Below are 23,843 nucleotides of genomic sequence, written 5' to 3'. Positions count from 1 at the left end.
TGGTGGATGAATGAATAAGATCCATAAGTTGGAATGCCTGCCTAGCAATAAGACAGAATGTACTATATATACACAAAACAACATTATTGTAAATGAAAGAAGCCAGAAACAAAAGAATAATTACTGTATAGCTGCATTTATATGTCATTCTAGAAGAAACAAAAACTTTAAATCTATAATGGCAAAAATAAGAAAAAAAAAATCTATAATGGCAGGAAGCAAATGTGGTAACCTGGAACCCAAGTAAGGAATGACGGCTGAAGGAAGGACACTTTTGTAGCTTGTGGCAATGTCCTATCTTAATCGTGGTGGTAGTTCCACAGGTTAGACATTGTCAAAATTCATCAAGGTGGACTCTTCACAATGGTGTGGGGGTTTTTGTTTTTTTTTGTTTTTTTAAGATTTTACTTATTTATTTATGAGAGACACACAGAGAAAGAGAGAGAGAGAGAGGCAGAGACACAGGCAGAGGGAGAAACAGGCTCCATGCAGGGAGCCTGATGTGGGACTCGATCCCGGGTCTCCAGGATCACGCCCTGGGCTGAAGGCAGCACTAAACCACTGAGCCACCCGGGCTGCCCACAATGGTGTGTTTTTGTATTTAATTTATGCCTCAATGAAGTCTATTTAAAATATACATTTAAAAAGAACTAAATCCCAGAGTAAGGCTATAATCTGTGGTGTGACACAAGCAGTACATAACCACGAGGCAGCAGGAACCTAGAGAAGGAGAAGTCTTGGTTGTCTTTTGGGGACAACATATAACCCAGTCTGACTGGAGCAAAGGGTCATTTTCTGTGGATAGTGGAAAATAAGGAAAGGTATGCCATTCCCAAATTTTTAAAGGCTCTATTTTACCAAGGTTTTTATTATGAAGGTACTTTACTTGTTCTCTCTCTCTCTCTTTTTTTTTAAAGATTTATTTATTTTTTTTTTTTTTTTTTTATTTGTGAGAGAGAATGTGCACCCGCCTGCAGGTGCACATGTGAGCATGCGGGGAGGGGCAGAGAGAGAAGGAAAGAGTCACAAGCAGACTCCATGCTGAACACAGAGCCCTGGAGAATGGGGAGGGGTTTTGATCCCACAACCTGAGCCAAGAGTCAGAGGCTTGACCAACTATGCCATCCAGGCACACCCACTTGTTTTTTTTTTAAATAATGAGGGAACAGTAAGTATATCAGTTTTGGTCATGCCTTGAATATTGTATTTCATAAAAACATAAAGTCTAGGCCTGCAGGGGCTTAGGTCTGTCATTAAAGATGTTTCTTCGCTCTAGGAACAGAATTTAGTTCCAGCCCTAGGTGAGCAGTAGGAGGAGGTGTGGGGTAAGCTGAGGCAGGCCTGTCTAGGAGGAGGGGCCAGGCCATGGAATGGGGAAGCAGAGCGAAGGCCAGAAATAAACAAGAGGCTGTGGATGTTAGGGTTGAGGTTCAGTCTTCAAAGTGAGTGTAAATACTGAAGTGTTTGTAGAAAAATGACATTGATTGAGATATCCTTTGAGAAATGGTCTTATTTACCGTTCTAGTTCCATTCCTAACTTCACCCTTAGATACAGTGGCTGCTCAAGGGATGATGATGAAAAATTTATCTCACAATAAAAACACTTTATTATCTGTATCCTTTACACTTTTGGGATCTACAATTTCAGTTATAACTTTTTAAATAATAGTGTACAATCAAGTATTAAGATTGATAGGATTGATTTCTGACTAAGACCTTTTGCTCTTGATTGGGTAAGAACAGAGTAGCATTTGTTTGTCAAATAATTATTCATCAATTAATACATTTAAGATGATGTCTTATGCAAAGTTTCCTTTTCCACCCAGTGAAGGGAGAATTTGGAGTAGTTTCTTTGTGTTAACATTATACAAGACTCTTAACTCTAGGGAACAAATTGAGGGTTGCTAGAGGGGAGGTGGGTGGGGGGATGGGCTAAATGGGTGATGGGCATTAAGGAGGGCACTTGATGCAATGAGCACTGTTATATGCAAATGATGAATCTTTAAATTCTACCCCTGAAACTAATAATATACTATTAATAAAAAACAAAAAAAACCAATATGCTGAGATTAACAATGAAAACCCTTCTCAAAGATAATCCAGAATGTTGGGCAGCCCGGGTGGCTCAGCGGTTTAGCACCACCTTCAGCCCAGGGCATGATCCTGGAGACCCGGATTGAGTCCCACATCGGGCTCCCTGCAGGGAGCCTGCTTCTACCTCTGCCTGTGTCTCTCCCTCTCTGTGTCTCTCATGAATAAATAAATAAAATCTTAAAAAAAAAAAAAAGATATCCAAAATGCAAAATTGGTTCTTCCACCCTTTTTTCTTAAAAGAGTTAAAGCAATTTCTGGAGCTTTATATGTATTAGGCTAAAAAGAAATGTCTATAAATATTCCATTTAGGCTCAAGTTGTTTTTTAGAGAATTCTAATATTTTTATTTCAGTCATGAAATGTAACTAGCTTTGAACCAATTTTGTCCACTTTTCAGCATTGATATATTCATGTCCAACATTTTTATTTTATTTTTTTCCAACCTTTTTATTTTAATGTCTTATAACACTTGGCCCCAGTATTAGAGCTAACCATTTAAAATGAAAATTAGACTTGGCTGTTACTGCATCCTGTAGCATCAGAGTTTCAGTTCTGTTATATACCAGGTGATAAGAAAAAAATTTCATTAAGCTCACTCCTCCAATCCTGTGATGAAATGTATATGTAGTAGTAGGATGTGTGAAACCCCAATGTGCATCAAGATGATTTGGTTTTTTTTTTTCTTTTTCTGTATTTTTTGTTTTGGTCTTAATTATGTCTCAGTAACTGCTGTCCTTCCTCAGTTCATAGACAATGCTGGGCTTATGGCTTATGGCCTTGTCGTCAATATATAGTGTCTGGCTCAAGGCAGGGTTCCTCATGCTTGCCTGGCGATCACTGCTGTTGAATGTGTTCATTTGGATTGAGTCTGAGTGTAGCAGATCACAGTACGGCAAAGCAGACATCTACACTTACCAAATATGACACATGAGGTCAGCTTTAATCAGAGATCATTTGCACATACAATTCTACAGGGAGGCCAGTCATTATTGAAGGGGAAAGTAGTTCAGGAGATCTATGATTCCATGATTTATTGCTGCCAGATGTAGGGGTGTAGAGCTGTACCAGCAAACTTTTGCAAAGGAGGTTGCCTATTCTTTCCTAAAGAACAAATTCCCTTCCTTGAGGACTATTGTTCCTGCCCCCCCCCCCCCACACACACATACACATTTTAATTCTATCATTTCCTCTACCTCTTTCTGTCTCTGATTTTAGTCTATTCATGTCCTCTCCTTACCCCTCAGTAAAATTAAATCGACAGTTATTTTCTTTCTTAACTTTAAATACTTCACTCTGCCCGTGTTTATCCAAAGATACTTCTTCCTTTCCCCCATCATACTTCTGAATATTCTCAACAGAAAATTCCCCAGAGGAATAAAATTGTAACAGTTCATCTTTTACAGAAGGGATTCTCTGCTGTGAGAGGGAGACATATATCTACTTCAACAGTCCCCCCAAATTCCAATTTTTTAGTTGTATTGGAAAATACAATAATTCAGGCAAGCATAGGAACATTCATAATAAATCATAGAGTTATGAATAAATCTTGGTTGTCAAAAGCAAATGTGTAGCCGTTCCAAAGCGTCTGCCATTAGAATTCAGCAAGGCAGCTGTCAGCTGTTTTCTTGTAATTAAACAGCCAATGAACAGCTAATTAAGACATATGTGTATACAGAAGTGGAAGTGGGTATGTTAATGAACTGTAGGAATCAATTCATTAAGTGAAAATTGTCAAAAGACCAAACATCAGATCAGCATTTCAGCCTATGCCTTACTGAGAAGGAGCCCCAAACTGGAGGGGAGCCCCCCTCAGAGCAAGACCCTCTAAACACCTTCCCAGCCACACCCATAGTACTTCATCCAGCCAACCCACAATTTTGGGCAAAACTATTAATAACTCCAGTAGGAAATGCCATGTATATTTCAGAGCTTTTTATTAAGTAGATCCAGCAAATGAAAATGTTTTCCTACCCATATATAAACATGGTATTCAATATCCTATGAAATGTCACCTCTCTCTCCTGTGTCTAAACCATTATATGGAACTTGGACTACAGAACTGAAAAATGGGTGTTTGGGGCTTGTTTGGTTTTGTTGTTTGTCTTGTTTTGTTATGTTTGATCTGCCCTACATGTTTGTCTTGATGCTTTTTTGGGTACTATATTAAGAAGTCTGTAGCATTTGGAATAAGATGCACTCAGTGTTCAGCAATTCAAATCCTGGCTCTTACCCTTACCTGCTGTGTGACTTCAAACACATGACTTAACCTCTCTGCACTTGAATCTTCTCATTGTAAATCATATAGAAATAACTACTTTGCAAGGTTGATGTGAATTACAGATCAATAATGTTTACCAAGTGTCCTACATGGTGCCTGGTATTGAGCAGGTGTGCAGCATATGATTGTCACCACAGTTTTTAATCAGCACCATCATTTTTCCCTCTGGTCGTTCATTCAGCAAGTATTTGTTGACTTCTCTAAGTACTGGATTAGCTCCTGGGAACAGAAACAAAGCAATCAGTGAGGGGAGACCTGGCTATAAGGGTGCACATGGAGGGAGCCCCTCCACTAGCCTTGGGAGGAGCAAAGTCAGAGAAGGTAATTATCTCCATGAATCCTGAAGAGAAAGGGAGAGCTTCTAGAAGTGGAGGCAGCTGGGGGAGTTGCCCCTGAAGAAACTGTGAACCAGGAATTCAGGCTTGGCCAGAGTATGACTTTGAGAAGAATGTCGGAGAGAGTTGTCTGGACAGGTGGTCATGGCCTGGTCATCAGCAGGGATCCATTGAGGACTTAGAAGCAGGGAAGTGACCCCATCAGGTTGATGTTTGAGGAAAGTTCTCTGGTAACTATTTGAAAAGGAATTGGAGGGAGTTTGAATGTAAGCAGGGAAACCAATTGGGAGGCTATATAATAACCAATTTGGGCTGGGACACCTGGGTGCTCAGTGGTTGGGTGTCTGCCTTCAGCTGAGGCTGTGGTCCTGCGGTCCTCAGATCGAGTCCTGTATTAGGCTCCTCTCGGGGAGCCTGCTTCTCCCTCTGCCTGTGTCTCTGCCTCTCTCTCTCTCTCTCTCTCTCTCTCTCTGTGTGTGTGTGTGTGTGTGTGTGTGTGTGTGTGTCTCATGAACAAATAAGTAAAATCTTTTAAAAAATAACCGGTTTGGGCAGTGGTGGGTACATAAACATGAGAAAATTGCAGTAAAGATGGAGAACAGTGGAAGGATTTGAGAAATAGGAAGATGGCAAGAACAGCCTAATGTGGTAACTGCATGGGTGTGGGAGGGGAGGAGGCAGGGATGAAATGAAGCCTGTCATTCTGCCTTGAGTAACTTGGATGAAGGTGGTCCCTTGACTGAGCAAGCAAACACTGGAGGAGATGTGGGCCAGGAATTGGGCAGTGGGCTGGAATATGTCCTATTCTAGAATGAAGACAAAACCATTCTGTCCAAGTGACTGAAGAATGTGTGTACAGACATAAGGATGACAGGGCTATAGAAAGCCAAGCCACAGCTTTGGGTAGAGGTCCGCCTGAAGTAGGGAGGGTTCATTCAGACGATGGAAAGCTGGGGAAGGGCTGTGCTGTGTCCAGTCACGTGCTAGTCAGTTTTTAACAATTGACTTTGGAAAACAGTGTCTAATTGTATGGACATAACTTCAGTGTATATTTCACTGATGTATGCCACACAATTAAAATCTATGATATTGTGCACTCTGAACTTCATATTGATATATATATATAAACTTCATATCGATAAATGTTCTCAGTAATTTTTGCTGAACTCCTGCATCCATATCTGTGGTTGCCGTTGATGAGAGACTGTAATGCCAACATGAATGTTGATATTTTCATTTACATTAATGAATAAGAGGAAAGTGAAATAAGGAAGACATGTTTTGGAATTTCACTCATGCATCAGTGATGACATGAGCAACCTCTTTCCTGAATCGGATAATAGCTTTTAAATACTGGAAGAAGGGCAGCCCAGGTGGCTCAGCAGTTTAGCACCGCCTTCGGCCCAGGGTGTGATCTTGGAGACCCAGGATCGAGTCCCACGTCGGGTCTCTGTCTCTCTCTCTCTCTCCTCTCTGTGTATTCTCATGAATAAATAAATAAAATCCTTTAAATAAATACATACATACATACATACTGGAAGAAGAGAGACTCCCAACTCTGGAAAACAAAGGGTTGTAGAAGGGAAAGTGGGTGGGGGGATGCTGTAATAGGTGACCGGCACTAAGGAGGGCACATGACAAGATTAGCCCTGGGTGTTATATTGTATGCTGGCAAATTGAATTTAAATAAAATAAAGAATTTGAAAAGAAAATAATGGAGCTTGTTTTTAACATTAACTATGCTGGAGTTAAAATTTAAAAATAAAAAATAAATACATAAATAAATTAAAAATCAATCAATCAATAAATACTTGAAGAATATTCGAATTTGTTGTGCTGTTCACAGTGTGATGGCTTTAGACATTATATACTTTTACCTTTAACCCACATTATTGTTTCCTTTATCACTTTTTAAATCTGGACAACAAGCAGCACAATAAATCAAGCCCTAATGTAGAGCTTTTGCCAGTTTCCGTGGTATAAATACTCTCAGCACATGGTCAGTTTCAGGCCTCCCAAAATGACATCTTACTGAATGCAGAGCAGGGAAGACATAGCACTCCATTACGTAATATCTCCACCATCCAGTAAATATCCTCAGGAACATGGATAATAGCAAAATAAAAAAATAATAAGTTAATTTTTAATAATGGTTATGTTTAACAATTGGTTCACAAAACTCCTGAAATTTTCCCATACACTGTGGCCTCAGTCCCAGTCCTAGGGAATTCCAAACTACTAGGATTGAGGAACAATTTCAGCGTTAAGCCAAAAGTTAGGCATCAGAATTTTCCAGAGCACAGAGGGCAGAAACTGGAAATAAAACTCAACAAAAGGCACTTTGAAAGACAAGGTAAAATAAGGGAGGAACATTGGGGAGTTCTCTTTGAGTCTGTGGAAATCAATACAGATGGTGTGTATGAGCAAGTCGGGATTGTGTGATGTCACTTTTCTTAGCCCAACACTTAAGGAGAGATACTTAAGTGAGAGGGTGCTGTACTTAAAATTAGGATACTGGACTCTGAGTGTCAGCACTAATACTTAACAGGTGTGGGACAACCTTAGACAAGTCACTAAGCAATCCTGAGTTTCATTTTTATTATCTACAAAATAAGAATGCTAGAGTAGATCTGTGATTCCCACAAGGGGAAGGCAGTGGAGTCTTCAGAAAGCTTTGTTAAAATATTTATCATATAAATTGATATCTTTTTTTTTTCTTTTTGTCTGCAAAAATGGCATCTTCATGGAATGCCTGGATGGTTCAGTGGTTGAGCATCTGCCTTCAGTTCAGGGTGTGATCCCAGGGTCCTGGGATGGAGTCCCACATCGGGCTCCCCACTGGGAGCCTGCTTCTCCCTCTGCCTATGTCTCTGCCTCTATTTATGAATAAATAAATAAAATCTTTGTTTAAAAATGGCACCTTCATATTGTTCAGGACTATATCCCCAAAAGCTCTGGTTCAATAGATTTCAAGTGTATTTTTTTTTTAAAGCTTCATGGGTGATGCTGATACACCATCTGTTGGAGAATCACTGAACCTGATAATCTCTCAACTTCTTCCAGTTCTGAGGGCCTGTTTGTATTATTCTGATGAACTCCTTGCAGTAACTGCATGTTGGTATGGTGCCACTAGGTGGTGGTAGTGTGCCACAGTCATACCAAGTTCTGCCACCCGGAAATGCATCATGGCGGCCCTCTGCTGGAGCCCACCAGGTTCACAGTGGCACATCTGCATGTATTTTGACATCCATAAAAAGTGAACTTTTACGAAAGCCGAAGAAATAATTCATTAGCTCATATTTTGGCAATAAAACTCCAAAATTGTGAACTTCTCAGTAGTTTCTCTCTTCTTTATACATACCTCTTCAGTTCATACCCCAAAACTCCATGGACTGGCCTGTGCAGTCCCGGCTCTCTGTATGGCCTCAATCACCCCACCCCCTAGCACTTGTGTCTGAGCTCACTCATCTCTCACTGAGACCCTTTCCAGGATTGCTCCCCAGTCAGTAAAGACCCTGCTTCTATTTATGAGCATGTTTCTACCTTTAGGTGGGAAGATACCTACCATATCTTCTACCTTTCTTCCTCATCCTTCTTGTTTCTCTAATCCTCCTCCCTCTTATGTGTTCATAAGCTTTAGATATTTTTCAGTTTAACTTCCCAAATCCTTAAGCCCCTGAGAAATCCCCAAGAACGCTGAAATGAAAAGAACAAAAGGAAGGAAAGAAGGAAGGAGGAGGAGGGAGAGAGAGAGACAAGAAAAGAAAGAAAGAAAGAAAGAAAGAAAGAAAGAAAGAAAGAAAGAAAGACCAAGCCCTCATTATGTCTGAAATGCCAAGTTCAGGGTTTATCTGAGTCACACAGGCTTACCCTCTTCCTCCCTTCGTAGCTCTCACCTTATAACCCTACATGACCCATCCAATATGGTATGTGATAGCTCTCTTTTGGGCATGATTCTGTTGCCTCAGTCCAAAAGCAAGATCTCTTCTCTGGCTGCCTGCCACTCCCAGAACTTTAAGGAGGCATTTGCTCGACTGACTCAGTGTAGAATAAATGGTGTTGTGAAGAGCAAGGTGTGCCTATTTGCTCACCTACTTTCCCCCAAACCCTTCAAAGCTGAGACATCTAAAGAAGTATAGTTCTTTTCCAAGTTGTTAGCTTGGAACCTAGACATTAGTTCCAGCCTCAGTGCTCAAAGCACATGTGGAATGCTTCCCATGAAGCCTTGCAATTTATGGCATAATTAGACATCTTTAATGATAGAGGTCTTTAATGACTCAGTGTCCTTGAAGTAAGTTTGTTGTTGTTATTGTTTTATTTGCTTTCCAAATGAGCCAAAATAATTTAGAAGTAAGTAAGGTAAATAAAAAAGACATAATCCTCTGGTCAGAGATGAGGGAAAATTGTGACATCACGAGACTGGTTTTCTCATGTGACGTTCCCCCACATTAGGAGGTGGCTGTAGAAGAGGAAACTGTAAAATGCCTGGGCAGTGGCCTTTAGCCTGCTAAAAGGGCTCACCTGAAGGAAAACAGCAATTCAGAGTAGATCAGTCTTGCTACTTTATTCATACCTGTTTCTTTGCCTAATTTAATGGTTGCCCTCTATGAGAACAACCAAGTGGGAATCCTTTTGACACGCAAGGGCAGCAGAAAAATAAAAAGGATAAAAGTGTGAGTTCTGGAATTAAGCCACAGGAATTCATATCCTGCCTTTACCTCATGCCAGAGGTGGGGCTCTGAGAAAGTCGTTGTACCTAAAACCGAGGAAATGATAGTGCCTTCCTCATACTGCCCTTGTCAAAATTAAGTGATGTCATCCACATAAAGCACAGGGTACCTAGCACATAATAAGCACTGTTTTAATGATAACTGGGATTTGTTTTAATCAGGTAGGTAAGATACAGACGCAAAAATGTCATGAAGGAAGAAGATTTTATACTCATGGGTCCCTAGAAACAGGGGGTACAGCATGGTGTGCAGGAGGAGCCACAGTGGGAAACACCCAGGTCAGGAGGACGTAGAAGGAACAAGGGGAAAATATGGACAACAGCCTTTGTTGTGATTTCCTGTAGGAAGGTATGGACAAGGAGGGTAAGCAGGTTTAAGATTGGCTAGTTCTAGCCAGCTCTGGAGTCTAAAGGGATGCCCTAGTTGTCTCTTACCTGGTCCTGGGATAAAATGGGCAGGACAGTAGTGGCCCAGAGTATGAGGACCTTACAGAGGAGGTGGTTGGGTATACAGGCTCTGGATTGGTTGGTTTGCCTATGAAAAGTGTGCTCCCAGGCATGTTATCTGTGATCTCTAGGAATTAGCTAGCCCTGGGAAATGTAATATCTCCTAGGTCACAAAGCCCCAAGACATCAAAGCATCAAAAATATGGAATAAAAATATATGTCATCATCATCATCATCATCATCATCATGCCTTCTCAGCATTCCCTGGTAGCAGAACAAACTGATGGTTTTATATGGCTTCTTTGCCAGCATTCTGGAACTTACTAGTGATGGTTGATGTTAATTGGAGTTTAATAAGTAGGAACTAAAAAGTAGCATCCCTTTTGTTAATGACCCAACCATTACTCAAGAGCTGTATCTAGTTCTGGATTTCAAAGTGGAAAAACCAGAGAGGATTCTGAGAAGAAATACTTTATGGGGTGAAAGAACCTGAAAGAAAAGGTGATAGATGCTGTGATTTGGTCTACAGGTAAGGTATTGGGAGATAGCATGGCAGCCTACAAGTACTGCTTCCCTTCAAATAAAAAGAGATCACTTAAACGTTCTCCATATTTGCTGATCATAGAACAAAATGGAGCAGGTTCATTGTGAAGTAAGCAAAATTCAGCCGTAACTAAAGGCGAAGGAAATAATTCCTGACCATAGGCACCTGTAGGAATAACAAACACAGAGGGTCTCAATGGTGGTAGAGCCTCAAGAAAGAAATAGATAACCTTTCAGCTTTGACAGAGATGATGTATCTCAGACAAATTGACAGGTGACCTCTTAGTACCTCTTTCTAAGGATTATCTGCCTCTGTTACCATCTATATTTTCTTGAATTCTCTCCATTAAACTCCAAGGAAAGCTTTATTTCTTCTCACTTCCTTTTCACAGAGGGAAAAAACACAAAACAAACAAAAAAGCCCACAGCTTTAGATATTTTGAGAAAAGTGAGATTGCTTCACAGACTTGATATAAAGGAGATTCAAAGCACATCAGACAGCCGGTCTGAGACCCCAGGTCCCCAGCCCTACTTATGTTTAGGCTAGTGAGTAGTTTGGCAGACAGCCAAAAGTAGGTGATAGGTCAGTGCCTTGCCCCTCCTGTTCTAGGTTGGTTTCCAAAACAAAGAAGTGGGTACTGAGGTTATATCCATCATAGCCATTGACTTAATCCACAGTCACTGACCCAACACAAAAGAAAGCAGATGTACTACATTGTTCCTCCCAAGTAGTTCACATACCTTTTCACCAACATATTGTAGAAAAATCAGAAAGCACAGATAAACAGGAATGTGTTCATTTTTATCACGTTTTTATGTCAATAATTACATTTCTGAAATACCATTTTTACTGGTTTCCGAATGTATAGACCCAATATGACTCTTGTAATTCACTAATGTAGGACATATAGCATCTTTCTAAATTGTCTTTATATTACAGACAGTGCTTAAGATGAACATCCTTGTAGACAAGTCTTTATACCATTCTTAATATTCTTTTAAAATATATTCCCTAAAGGATAATTAACAATATCTGATTCAATAAACAGACATATTTTTAAGGATTTTGATACAACTGCCACGTTGATCTCCAGGAAAATCTTTTGGTGAAGGGGCGCCTGGGTGACTCAGTTGGTTAACTGCTGCCTTTGGCTCAGGTCATGATCCCAGGGTCCCGGGTGGAGCCCTGAATCGGATCCCCTACTCAACAGGGAGTCTGCTTCTCCTTCTGCTCCTGCCCCTGCTCTCACATGCATGCGCTCTTGCTGTCTCTCAAACAAATAAATAAAATCTTAAAAAAAAATTTTTGTGTGTGAAAAAGTACCTTTGTCAAGTGTGCCTTCCATTCTGTCAATTCTTCAGGATATTACCTCTCCGTTCTCCACTAGTGTCCCCTTTATTGGGGTCATGTCTCTTTACCATTAAGGATTTGAAGATAATAATGCTCTTTTGTGCCCATCATGGCTCTGTGTCATGGAAAGGACTCTGGTTACCTTCCTTTTCTTCAATACCTCCCTAGCTTGCAAAACCACTAAGAGATGAGTCATTAATAAAAACGACAACCAGCCCCCCATATGCTTAGAAATTAGTAAATGAGCTTCTAAATAACATATTAAGGAAAAAATGTATTGAAAATTAGAACATATTAAATGAATGGTAATGCAAATACTACATAGCAAAATTTGTTGGTTACTTCTAAAAGATAACCAAAAGGAAAATGTGTAGCTTTAGGAAAAGAACACTGAAAATTAATGATGTAGCAAGGATCCAGCTCAAGAAGTTAGCAAGAATGAAGGAACGAATAAGTGAATGAATAAATGAAATCCTTGAGGACAGGAGCTCCTTAGGCATCTTTGCAAACCTTCTTATTTCCAAAACAGTGCTTAACAACTAAGTGAAGGGGTGGGCTGCACCTGGGTGGCAGCCAGTTAAGCATCAGACTCCTGGTTTCAGCTCAGGTGACGATCTCATGGAACCTGAGATCAAGCCCTGCTAGGGCTCTGCACTCATCAAGGAGTCTGCTTAAGATTATCTCTCCCTTTCCCTCTGCCCCTTCGGCCCATGTGCTCTCTCGCTCTCTCTCACTCGCTCTGACTCTCTCTCTCTCATTCTCTCTCTCAAATAATAAATCTTAAAAAAAAAAAAAAAAAAGCAAGTAAGTAGAACTCAATGAGCATCAGATTGGATTTGTTAAATAAAGGCCATGACTCTGAACACATGGTATTTCCAGAGTCTCAGGGGTTGAGGAGTATTTCCATTCTGATTTATATGCCAAGATAATCCATCCAAGTGTCATTTAAGTTCTTGGAGCAGGAGATTCTGTCTTAGGGAATGCAAGATGCCTGGAATGTGGTGGAGTTAAACGCACTAGAAGAGATAACCCAAGGTAGCAGGATTACAGCCACCATGAGTTACACTAAGGTAGCCATTGTCCTTATCTCTGGACATCCCAGAGAAGAGTTTTATGTTTATTCCACATATTTTGGAGATAAAGGTTAAAGATAAGTGCATTTGTACCAATCCATCAAGCAGATGGTTTTTGGTCATCAGAAGTCAAGAACAGGGCCTGATGCTGTGCCTTTGACATAGGCAGCCATCTGTTGGAGTTCAAGAAAGTTTCGCATGTGTAAGGGACAGAGGATTAGGCTCTAGAGACCAATTTTACCCAAGAAAAAGTAGTGATTTTAATGTCATTAATGGTCTCCTGGATGATCTGCTATAACTTTAATTCTCCATTAAACATTTATGCAGCTCAGTGCTTAGTATACTGCCTTTAGTATCATATGGTTCAAACTGACACTAACCTGTTTTATATTTTATAACTGAATCACAGGGCTTTTTCAGGAGAAGTCAGCAAAGCAATGCCACCTACTCCTGTCCTCGTCAGAAGAACTGTTTGATTGATCGAACCAGTAGAAACCGCTGCCAACACTGTCGATTACAGAAATGCCTTGCCGTAGGGATGTCTCGAGATGGTGAGCACTCAGTTTGAGTTGTACAGTAGCGTGGGCTTGGGAAGGAGCCTTTTGAGACTTGGACCCAGACCTGCCCCTCCCCACCCCATCCTACCTCCTCTGGAGGCTTTGCAGATTCCACAACAGCTACTTCCTCCTCCATAAGGCATTGGAGTCAGCTGGGGGTGAGGGTGGCATGGAGGAGGAGCATCTGTGTGGTCAGAACACCTTTGGATTTTTGACATTCAAGACATTACAGGTTAATAAGTTGATTGATGGTACCTGTCATCTGAGGGCCTTAATAAATATACCTCTTACAGGCATTTTCCCCAGTAAGAAATACAAGCCAGAGCTAATTGTTAAGGCTAATTGTTAGTGCTTTACAGTAATTAGTAAAGCTTATTGGCAGTTGGAATGAATTAGCTCTTATGTTAACTGAATATTTTGAATCACATATCAAAGTCCTATATTTGGGGGGGTTTAAATTTTTAAATTAAGTTTTTTAAATTTTAATTCCAGTGTAGTTAACATACAGTGTAATATTAATTTCAGGTGTACAATATGATGATTTAACATTTCCATACACTCCTTAATCCCTCATCAGCTCTTTCACCCGGCCTCCAGACTCCCTCCCCCCTGGTATGCTATATTTTAAAAGAGTATCCTCAGTTAAAGTTATTATTTCTTTTTCCAACAAGAACATTTTTTACTTAGGGCATATTTCAGAATACATGCTTCTATAGGATATATGTAAGATATTCCATCCAAGAAAAATAGAATACACGTTTTCTTTAAGTACATAAGGAATAATCTCCTGGCTAAGTCACATAAAAAGAGACATAACAAATATTATAAATTGAAGAAGATCGAAATCACAGCATGTATATTTTCCAACCACAATGGTACAAAACAAAAGATCAACAATAAAACAAAGCTGGAAAATCTACAATGTAAATATTTAATACATAAAAACTAACAACACACTACTCCACAAGCAGTGGGCCAAATAAGAAATCAAACAGCAAATCAAAATGTGTCTCAAAACAAAAGGACAAGTCATGTATTTGTACCTACAGAATGTGTGAAAATAGTGCAAAGCATGGCTCAATGACAAATGTTCTTTTCCTTAAAAGAAGCTATTTTAAGAAATAGAGGCCATCTATCATTCATTTGCAAAACATTTCAAGATCTTCCTGGAAAACTATCTTAAGTGCACTGAATAATCAACACCAGATTTCAAGACAGTTATTCTTATACAAGGAAACTGGGCAGAAAGTATAGCGGGTACATTTTAGGGACTTTTACGAATATACAGGCTGGCTGGCTCTCCTAAGAGATCCCCTTGAAAGAAATATCTCTTCCAATGGAATTTCAGCCTGTGGAAATATTTCAGAAGGCTGGGCAGGCATTCCAAAAGCCTGCCTTCCCCATAATCAGATGTTCTTGGGGCCTGCAGACCAGCCCAGGCACGAGTTGTGATGTACGTCAGTAGTGGTGCACAGGATGGCCACTTAAAATAGGTATGAACAAAAATAAAGTTTGGGGCATTGGGAAGATGCAAGTCACGGAACTTAAATACTCAGAAATTCCGGTGATATGCAGCTCTGCAGATATCATCTTTCTGTGGCACTACACTCACAAAGCCAGGTATATCTCTTGCGAACTTGTAAGCTAAGATCACAAATTGCATGTGCATTTTCTCAACAACTGATCCTTTCATTTCACTTACAGGATAGTATAATTACTCTTGTTAATGTTAAGGCAAAAGTTAAAACACAATTCAGAGTCACAGCAAAATGAGTTTCACTTATGGTTATTAATCCCTCTGGGTATTCTGGAGTATTCTTAAAAAAAAAAAAAAAAGTATCCCTTCAGTATGCCTCTTGGAGATTTTGCACAGAAGTGGCCACACATGTGTTATGGGCTTGATGCGAATACTGGGGCTCGTACAATGATAGGCCTGGAACCCAGAGATCAGAGCAGCCTGATTGCTGCCTAACCAGCCCCAGGTTTGTTTCCAGCCATGGAAACTGGAAATTGACCAGACTCCCAGCCACTTGTTCCCTCTGTGTAAAGGGACAGCACGTCATCCTTGGCAGGAAACAAATCTATCAGCTGACCCAGGTGGTTGGTTGGTCCTGGTTCCCAACTTCACTTCCATCTATCTTGCCTCCTGCCCCTAGATTCATAGAATTATAATGATGGTCAAATGGATGAATTCATCCACCTAGTCAGCTGTAAGTGTAACCATAATCAATTAGGAGAATTCAGTCCCTCCAGTAGAGGCTTCATCTGCTTACACAGAACTGGGCTGAGAAAAATGGGCTAGTGGGAGAGTTGAGACCAGGAAATCAAAAGGTTCTTTTGTCAATTATCTGGTGTTTTAGGAAAGATCATTTGGGATTCTGAGTGAACTGGAAAGTTAGTACACTCTCTGTTCTACTCTAAATACAGGGATACATCACAAGGAGAAACACTGCAAACACAAATTTGCCCAACAGGGATCTTACACAATGTTTGCCCTTCCAAAAATTCTGATAACTCTTTTTATTTGAGGGTAAAGCAGAAAGTCACTTAAAGGTGGGCCCAAGGGTTCCATGGAAATCACTGTGACTCAGAGGAAGGGAGGGAGCTTCTGAGGTCAGGTAGACTCCGATATAATTGAGGGAATTGCAAAGGGGCCTCCTCCAGTCTCAGCTGTTGAGGTCTCGGCAAAGCCCCAGATTCGGCTGCTTGACTGGGAGAAACAAATGAATGAGTGAGTGAAATGAATTAAAGGTGAGATTTGGCTGCTTGTGCCTCGATGTACCCCTATGAGTCTGCATCCCTGCACATCGGTCTGAACCCTGGGAAGAGAAAGAGGTGGTCTAGGCAAGTGGCATGGGCGGAGAATGAACAAGCCCATTAAGTCATACATCAGTGGTTCCCACTGAGCGTAGGGTTATGTGACAGCAGGAAAACATAAGTGGTCATTGCCCTTCCTCCAGTCCTCGGTCTGTTTCTGAAACTTAGCTCCTTTGGGCTGTGGAGCAAGCCTGTGTGGGGTGTGGGACCATTTTCACCTCTGGATCACGTCCTTATTTTGCAGTGATGTAGTTTTTGATTGAGATTATCTGAGACTTAAAAGGAGCCCCTAAAGCATGCTGGACAGAATAATAAAGAAAAGCATATTGTATATGGTATGGTCTGGCTTTTCTCTTCCAGCTGTAAAATTTGGCCGAATGTCAAAAAAGCAAAGAGACAGCTTGTATGCAGAAGTACAAAAGCACCGGATGCAGCAGCAGCAGCGAGATCACCAACAGCAGCCTGGAGAGGCCGAGCCGCTGACTCCCACCTACAACATCTCGGCCAACGGGCTCACCGAGCTTCACGAGGACCTCAGCAACTACATCGACGGGCACACCCCCGAGGGCAGCAAGGCGGACTCCGCCGTCAGCAGCTTCTACCTGGACATACAGCCTTCCCCAGACCAGTCAGGTCTTGATATCAATGGAATCAAACCAGAACCAATATGTGACTACACACCAGCATCAGGCTTCTTTCCCTACTGTTCTTTCACCAATGGAGAGACTTCCCCAACTGTGTCCATGGCAGAATTAGGTAAAGGCCTCCTTGTGTCCATTGCAATGCTTTACTCGTGCCCTTTCAAGTAAATGGAATATGTTTGACTACCTTCTAATGAGTTATTATTAAAATGATGCTAGAAGAACAATTCACCTTGACTATTTGGGCCACTTCAAAGTTCCACCCTGCCCCCTGGCTTGTGGTTCTCCACTGCTTCCCATCACATATCCAAAAAATACATTGACCTGTTAATAGCACAGATGGGCAGAGTGAACTTGAAGCCGTCTTTAAATTCCACAGAAACTGTAAACTCAGGGAATGGCCCCATTGGCTTCGTTCATTATTTCCTTTCATTATATTCCAGATGTTGCTTTACATCTAAAGTTGTAAAACTGGCAGCCCACACACTGTGCTCGTCCATACGCATTTTTTTGACCAGCGCAGACTTTTTAAAAAGTTTCAAATTGGTTGCTAAAATTTTAAACCTAGACAATCCTGCCTCAGAGTTCAGATTTTCAGCTTCTTGTGAGAGTGGAGAAAATGATCTAGTTATGCTGAACCAGCATTTGTGATTGGCCACAACTAATTGGTACCAGTTCGGCCCCAACACCTTTATATGTTTTCCCATTTGATATCACTCCCCAGCTCCTGTAGGCATCGAGGTTTTGCAACCCTGATGTATTCTATGAATGTTAAAGGGAAATTGACTTCATTTGCCAAAATGGTTTGGTGATGGATATTGGTGATCAAACTGATATATTTCATAGAAAACTCACCATGTAAAAACAAATAGACCAACAAGCAAATTTGTCATCTCCTCATTCCCGTGTGACATTGTTGCTTTTTGGGAGATGTGACCTAGAAATGTTGATAACACAGACACCGGAGGACTTGCCATTTCGAGGAAGTTGTGTTAACAACCCGTTATAGTATTTCATCGATTTTCAGGTGCAACGCTATTCTTAGAGAAACTTTGATAAGAAACTTTGTGGTTTTAGAGTCTGATGTGCTCCTCCCTGTGATTCCTCACACAAAGTCCTTTGGGATATTTCAATTAGTTGCTGTGGAGGTGACTAACTTAACACGAGGAGAGAATGAAGACTTCAGATGGAAAAGAACCAGCAGGTTCTGACTTGAGCACAGACATCCTTAGTTCACAGAAATAACGGTTGTGTTCTTTAGATGGTTTCTCCACCTCTGTACCCCATAAAACATTTTTAAGTGAAATTTATATTTCCAGTAAAATCTTTCTCCAAATAGAACAAATTGAATGTTCTTTACGGTTTTTACACAAGCACCTCTTTATGGGTCTAAATTTAAATCCTCAAGAGCAGGGACATTTTAAGCTAGGTCTTTAACCACTGAACAGCATTAAAGGTGTATTGCAGCTCTTTTGATTAACAGAGGAACCTCTGAACTAGAAGCCAAGCTGAGCAGAGGTAGGTTTGATATTTTTTTCTTGAACTAGAACAAAAACCTTCCGTTTTTTGTCGTGAAATCTTGGTTGGCTGAGACTTAAGCAGAACTGTAATGAAAGTAAAATTTTCAGAAATGAATAAGGATTTGATTGAAAGCTGACATGATATCATGAAAAATGACCTGGCTCACTTTCAGTTTGCTTCTACCTTATCATAAATACTAGTCAATCTGTCCTGTTTGCTTGTCAAACGTTCAACCCTAAAATAAATCCATAGGGTTTCGCCAAAGCATTGCCCTTAAATATGACACTTTGGCTAAACACACAATAATACCTGAGGGGCACCAGAAATGACAAAGCAAGTGACCCCTGTGTCCCCTCATCAGTGTCCTCTTCCACAGCTGTCACCTTCCACTGCAACCTGGAAGCCCCATGCCCTCGTATGTGTTCCATGCTCTCTTAAATTAGGGGCTTTTCACATGCATTCTGGCATTTTTTTTTTTCCAGGATAAGTAAAATTAACTCATCACTAGGATTAGTCCCAAACCAAAAACTAAATTAAGAATTTGCTGGAAAAGAATATAATTGGGTTCTGATCTCCTTTCCCATTTACATGTACAAAATAGTTGGAAGAATTTTTTTTTTTTTTTTTTTTTAGTTGGAAGAATTGAGTAACATAGAAGTGGACAAAGACTTCGGTGTTCTTTCTTCAAAACTATCTGGGATTCCTTGATATTTCCTTTGGGGCCTTAAGTCCTGCTATCTTTTTTTCTTTAATTCCAGTATAGTTAACATACAGTGTTTTATTAGATTCAGATGTACAATATAGTGATTCTAGTCTTACTACCTTTTCAGCTAACACCCTTGACTTCATTGTAGTCAGATTTTAGACAAATGAAACCAATTATATAGTTCAAAAATGAATTGGAAAGTGACATATCCTAACCTCAACTGTATCAATAATGGTATCTACAATCCATTATTTTTAGTGGAAATATATCTGCATTCCTGGCTAGGATATTTTGTCCTTGATATACAATTAGTACCTGAATTATACATTCCAGATAAACAACCTTGTTTCACTTAAAAAAAAAAAAAAAAAGCCAGACTGCACATGTCACTATAATTGATGACTAAAGCAAAAGAGACAAAGCACTAGTCAAGAAGTCAGCTTATATGTTTTGTGTTACTAGTTTTGCTATAGGTTGTACAACCCAGTGTAAGTCTGCTAGCTGCAGTTTCCCTACTCATAGACTATAAAGATTAAGAGCACAGACTGGCACCAAACTGTGTGTATTTGAATCACTTGCCAGCTATGATACCTTGGAAAAGTCACTTAACCTCATTTGGTTTCATCATCTGTAAAAGGGAGATAATACCGGCACCTTCCTCCTAGGATTGTTATGAAGATTAAAAAACATATGTATTGAGAATATATGTGTATAGATAAGTTAGATGGAGCTAGCACATAGTAAATGCTATTCACCATTATCATCATTATTAATGGTGTTATTATCTATAAACTGAGGAAAAATTGGACCAGATGATGTCTAAAGGTCCTTCCCACTATGAAAATCTATGGCTAACTCAGAAGTCAGCATTTTCCATATGAAGTTCTTAGACCTTAGCTGTGTTGAAGAAACAGTCATGGGTGAGAAGGTGAACTGACTTGCCCGTCACAAAGTGAGTTATCTGCTGAGCCCAGACCAGAAACCAGGTCTCCTAACTCCTAGTTCCATGGTATTTCCCTATTCCAGAGTGTTTCTCTGAGAGACCACACTAACTTAACTTTTACTCAGTCTGACCATATTGTCCTTTGCTGAAATGGAGATTTAAAAATAGTAAAGTGTCTGAAATCTTACACTTGCCAAATCAACTGTGAATCGTAATCAAAGGCAGTTGGTGAGAATGCAGCCACTGCCCTCTACTGGTTCAATGTGTACATTACGCCATTCCTTGTCCGGCTTCGGAATGCTGGGCCTGGATAGGTAGGGATGGGTGGAAACAATTTTTAGGATGAAGTGAAGCAAGATGCTGACCTATTAATTGGAAAAGAAGCATGATCTGAAAGGGAATACTATGAGCCTCTTCCCATTCGCCACCTCATAGGATCTCCAGCTTCCCTGGCAAGCACTTCATCTTCATTTTTTTATCGTATCTGAGAGATTTGGCTCACTGTTTACACACTTATTTTTTTGTTTCTGACTCCTCGTTGTTTTTGTCTTTACTCCCCTCTTCTCTTCACAAGCATCAATGATCCTAAGTCACATAATTTACTGGCTTCTCCCTCTTTTGGTGGCTCACTGTTTCTTTCTCCCCTTGAATTTTTTTCTTCTGTTTATGTTTTGTTTTCATGGTATTTATTTATGTTGTGTTCATGTCTGTGTTGCCAAATAGAGCTGTTAAGATTTATTGTGTTCCAGTGTCTCTAGGGAGATTCTAGTTTCAAGCTTCATTTTGGTGGTGAACTCACTCTATTTTTACACAAACAAGTCTGATGCTGTTTGCTAAGAGCACTAACACATTTCCACAGACCCTCTTATTCGTGTTGCCAAGTTTTCATTCAGCACCTTCCTTTTAAATGGCTTTCCTGTTATATAACCAAGACCCTGGCAAGAGATCACTTTTGGACATGGTTTCATATTCATAGAATCTTGTCAGTCCCCTTAAATGCTTCCATTGCCCTTCCCTTCCGTATTGTTTATGACCAACCTACTTCAGGCTTCGTAGTCCCTCAGGTGTGGCCAGCAGCAGCCTTTCACCGCTGCCTTGGGCTCCAGCCTCTGCTCCAGTTCACCAGTCATGACACCAATCACGACCCTCCCTCGATGTGTCAGCTCCCCCTTGAGAATTCCACTGACTCCTTTTGTTAAGCGGGTCCAAACCCTTAATCCTAATATTTGAAATTCTCCAGAATGTGGACCTTAACCTACTCACGTTTCTGTTTTGATACTATCACTTTATTGCATCTGCCTGTCCTCTGTAAATGCCATCATTTGCTCCTTCATCTGTCATCCCTTGAATGTGGAACCAGCTCACCTCTTCACACCACTGGCCTCTGCCTGCCAAATCCTCCCCTGCCTTCAGGGTCCACTCCAGGTGGTCCTCTCCTGCCAAGAAGCATCCTCTAATTCTTTTCATCTCTCCCTTCCATGAGAGGACCTCTCTTTCCTCTCTGTTTCTCTTTCTCTCTTTTTTTCTCTTCTGATATAATCCAACCTGATGCTTTATTGTCTAAGATCTTGAGTTGTCCTTTGTTGGCATGTCCATACATGTTCACCAGATTATGAGTTCCTAGAGAAACTTCTTTGGCATCTATTTCTTTTAATATCCTCAAACTACCTACTCTCCAGTACAAGAAGAACAAATGTTTATAAAAAAAATTCAAAAAGAACAAATGTTTATGTAGTGCATACTATGTAATCCTCCCTGCTCTGAGTGTTGAACTCACTTAATTCTCACAAGCCCTGTGAAGTAGATACTGTTTTCCTCACTTACCAAATGTAGAAATCAAAGCACAGAGAGGTTGATTAACTTACCCGAGATCATACAGCTAGTAGGCATAAGAGCTGAGTTTCAAACACAGGCAGTCTGGTGCCAGAGTCCACCTCTTAACCACCACCCTATATTTAGTGACATAATAGGCTCTCAGTAATGCTTTTTGTGCTATTTGCTGGAAAAATAAAAGAAATAAGTAACCATTTTCACAAAAGCATACCATTGCCTAATTTTGGGAGAGTAATCCTCTCCAGGCAATGTATACAGCAGATGTGTCTTCATAAAAATGCCAAGAAGAAGCTGTGTCAGTCATTTCCCACACCTACCCAGGCTTATAATTGTTCATTCCCAGATATTGGTGTAAAGCCACAGGAGAAGGTCAAGGTCAGGAGGGTCTCTGAGGTCACCAAGATTTATTGCTAAGTATTGGCTTTGCCTGTTCTCCATCTATATGTTCCAAAGTACAGAATAGTTCCAAATTGCTTATTTAAAAATCTAAGATAAATAAAACTGGCTCAGTGTGTTGCTTTGTACTTGTTACTTTTTAAACCAAATATTAGGCAGAGAAAACCCTGATCATCTGGAGAAGAGCTTGGCTTTTCATGTATGTGATCTCCTGTTTTCTCTTTAGAACACCTTGCACAGAATATATCTAAATCACATCTGGAAACTTGCCAATACTTGAGAGAAGAGCTCCAGCAGATAACGTGGCAGACCTTTCTGCAGGAGGAGATAGAGAGCTACCAAAACAAGGTACACTCTGAAGAATTTTACCCAGGATTGAGACAATAGTGGGAAGGGTGTTTATGCAGGAGATCTGATTAAGAATACAGACTAGAGAATGAATGTCTTTCAGTAGATATCAGATTTCTCTTTAAAATCTTTCTTCTAGAGATGATCATATACTTGGGGCTTTGTTGTCTTACTGAGGTGCAAGTGTGTGAAATTCTAGCAATAACAAATTCTATTATACCTATGACTATACACATATCTCCTATCATTTGTCAGTGGGGGCTGGATGAAGCAGTGTCCAAAAGCCTGAATGAGTTGAGATTTGTCCTGATATCACAGTGGAAGATTTCCCACCAGAATGGGAGGGCAAAGCCGGAAAAGGGGAAGCTTCAGTTACCCATTCTGCTTTAGTAAAGGGAAATGCTGTGGTTTTCCCCAATAATTATAGAGATGTAGGCCTAGGAAGGACGACAGAGATTATCCAGGCTAATCCTCCCTTTCATTTTACATATGAGGAAATTCATATCCCTTGGCAGAATGAGTAAAAATATCGGGACTAGACCATGACTCCTACCTCCTAATTCAGTGTTTCCTTCACCCCCTCATATCGGTGAAAACAGTCAAACTAAGATTGAGGGAACAAGTGAGCAATGTAACAGATCTAGGTTACCCTAAAACTAAATTAGGAAGTGGGTATGTAGAAGCAATTAAACAGAATAGGTTAGAGAATAGCAACACATCACGTTATTTACCTTTAAGAAAGCAGGTAACAACACCAGCAGCCAGCCAGTGTTGCAAAGGGAAAACAGAAAGCAGTAAGAAATCGCAAGGCATGCGAAATAGGATTCAGAGTCAGAGATGCTGGGATTTGAATCCCAGCTCCAACACCTCCTAGCTGTGAAACCTCTATGAGAATTTATGTCCTTTTATGGAAAATGGGGAGATGAAACAAGACAATGATGTCATAAAGCATCTAGCTCAAAGCAGGTGCACGATAAATGATTGACTCCCCTTTTCTTCCCTCCCCCCAGTAAAGTAGTGTTAAATTCCCCCAAGGTAAAATGATTGCTCAAAAGAAGTTCCTACTTTGCTACTCTCCGAGGCCCAAGGGTAGAGAGTGGCATGTGTTGCTTTCCTGACTCATGTTTTCACCTGCTCATAATATCTTTTCCCTGTCCCTTTGCCACCAAAATGGTAAAAAGAAAAATTGGAGGAGACAGGAAGGGACTTGGAAGCAATCATTATCACCCAAG

General features: G+C 40.4%; 1 protein-coding gene across 2 annotated transcripts in view; it reads left to right on the top strand.

Annotated features, from left to right (window-relative positions):
- RORA (RAR related orphan receptor A) overlaps positions 1 to 23,843 on the top strand; it is a 706,525-nt gene that overhangs the window by 673,259 nt on the left and 9,423 nt on the right. For both annotated transcript variants that reach the window (XM_026001846.2, XM_072738708.1), the window contains 3 exons: positions 13,259 to 13,400; positions 16,584 to 16,979; positions 22,490 to 22,611. In XM_026001846.2, the coding sequence (XP_025857631.1) occupies positions 13,259 to 13,400; positions 16,584 to 16,979; positions 22,490 to 22,611 (660 nt within the window). The remainder of the gene's footprint in view (positions 1 to 13,258; positions 13,401 to 16,583; positions 16,980 to 22,489; positions 22,612 to 23,843) is intronic.

Source organism: Vulpes vulpes, chromosome 15 (genome assembly GCF_048418805.1).
Source record: "Vulpes vulpes isolate BD-2025 chromosome 15, VulVul3, whole genome shotgun sequence".
Taxonomy (NCBI): Eukaryota; Metazoa; Chordata; class Mammalia; order Carnivora; family Canidae; genus Vulpes; species Vulpes vulpes.
Note: the sequence above shows the minus strand (reverse complement) of the source record. Positions and strands in the feature narration are given on the sequence as shown.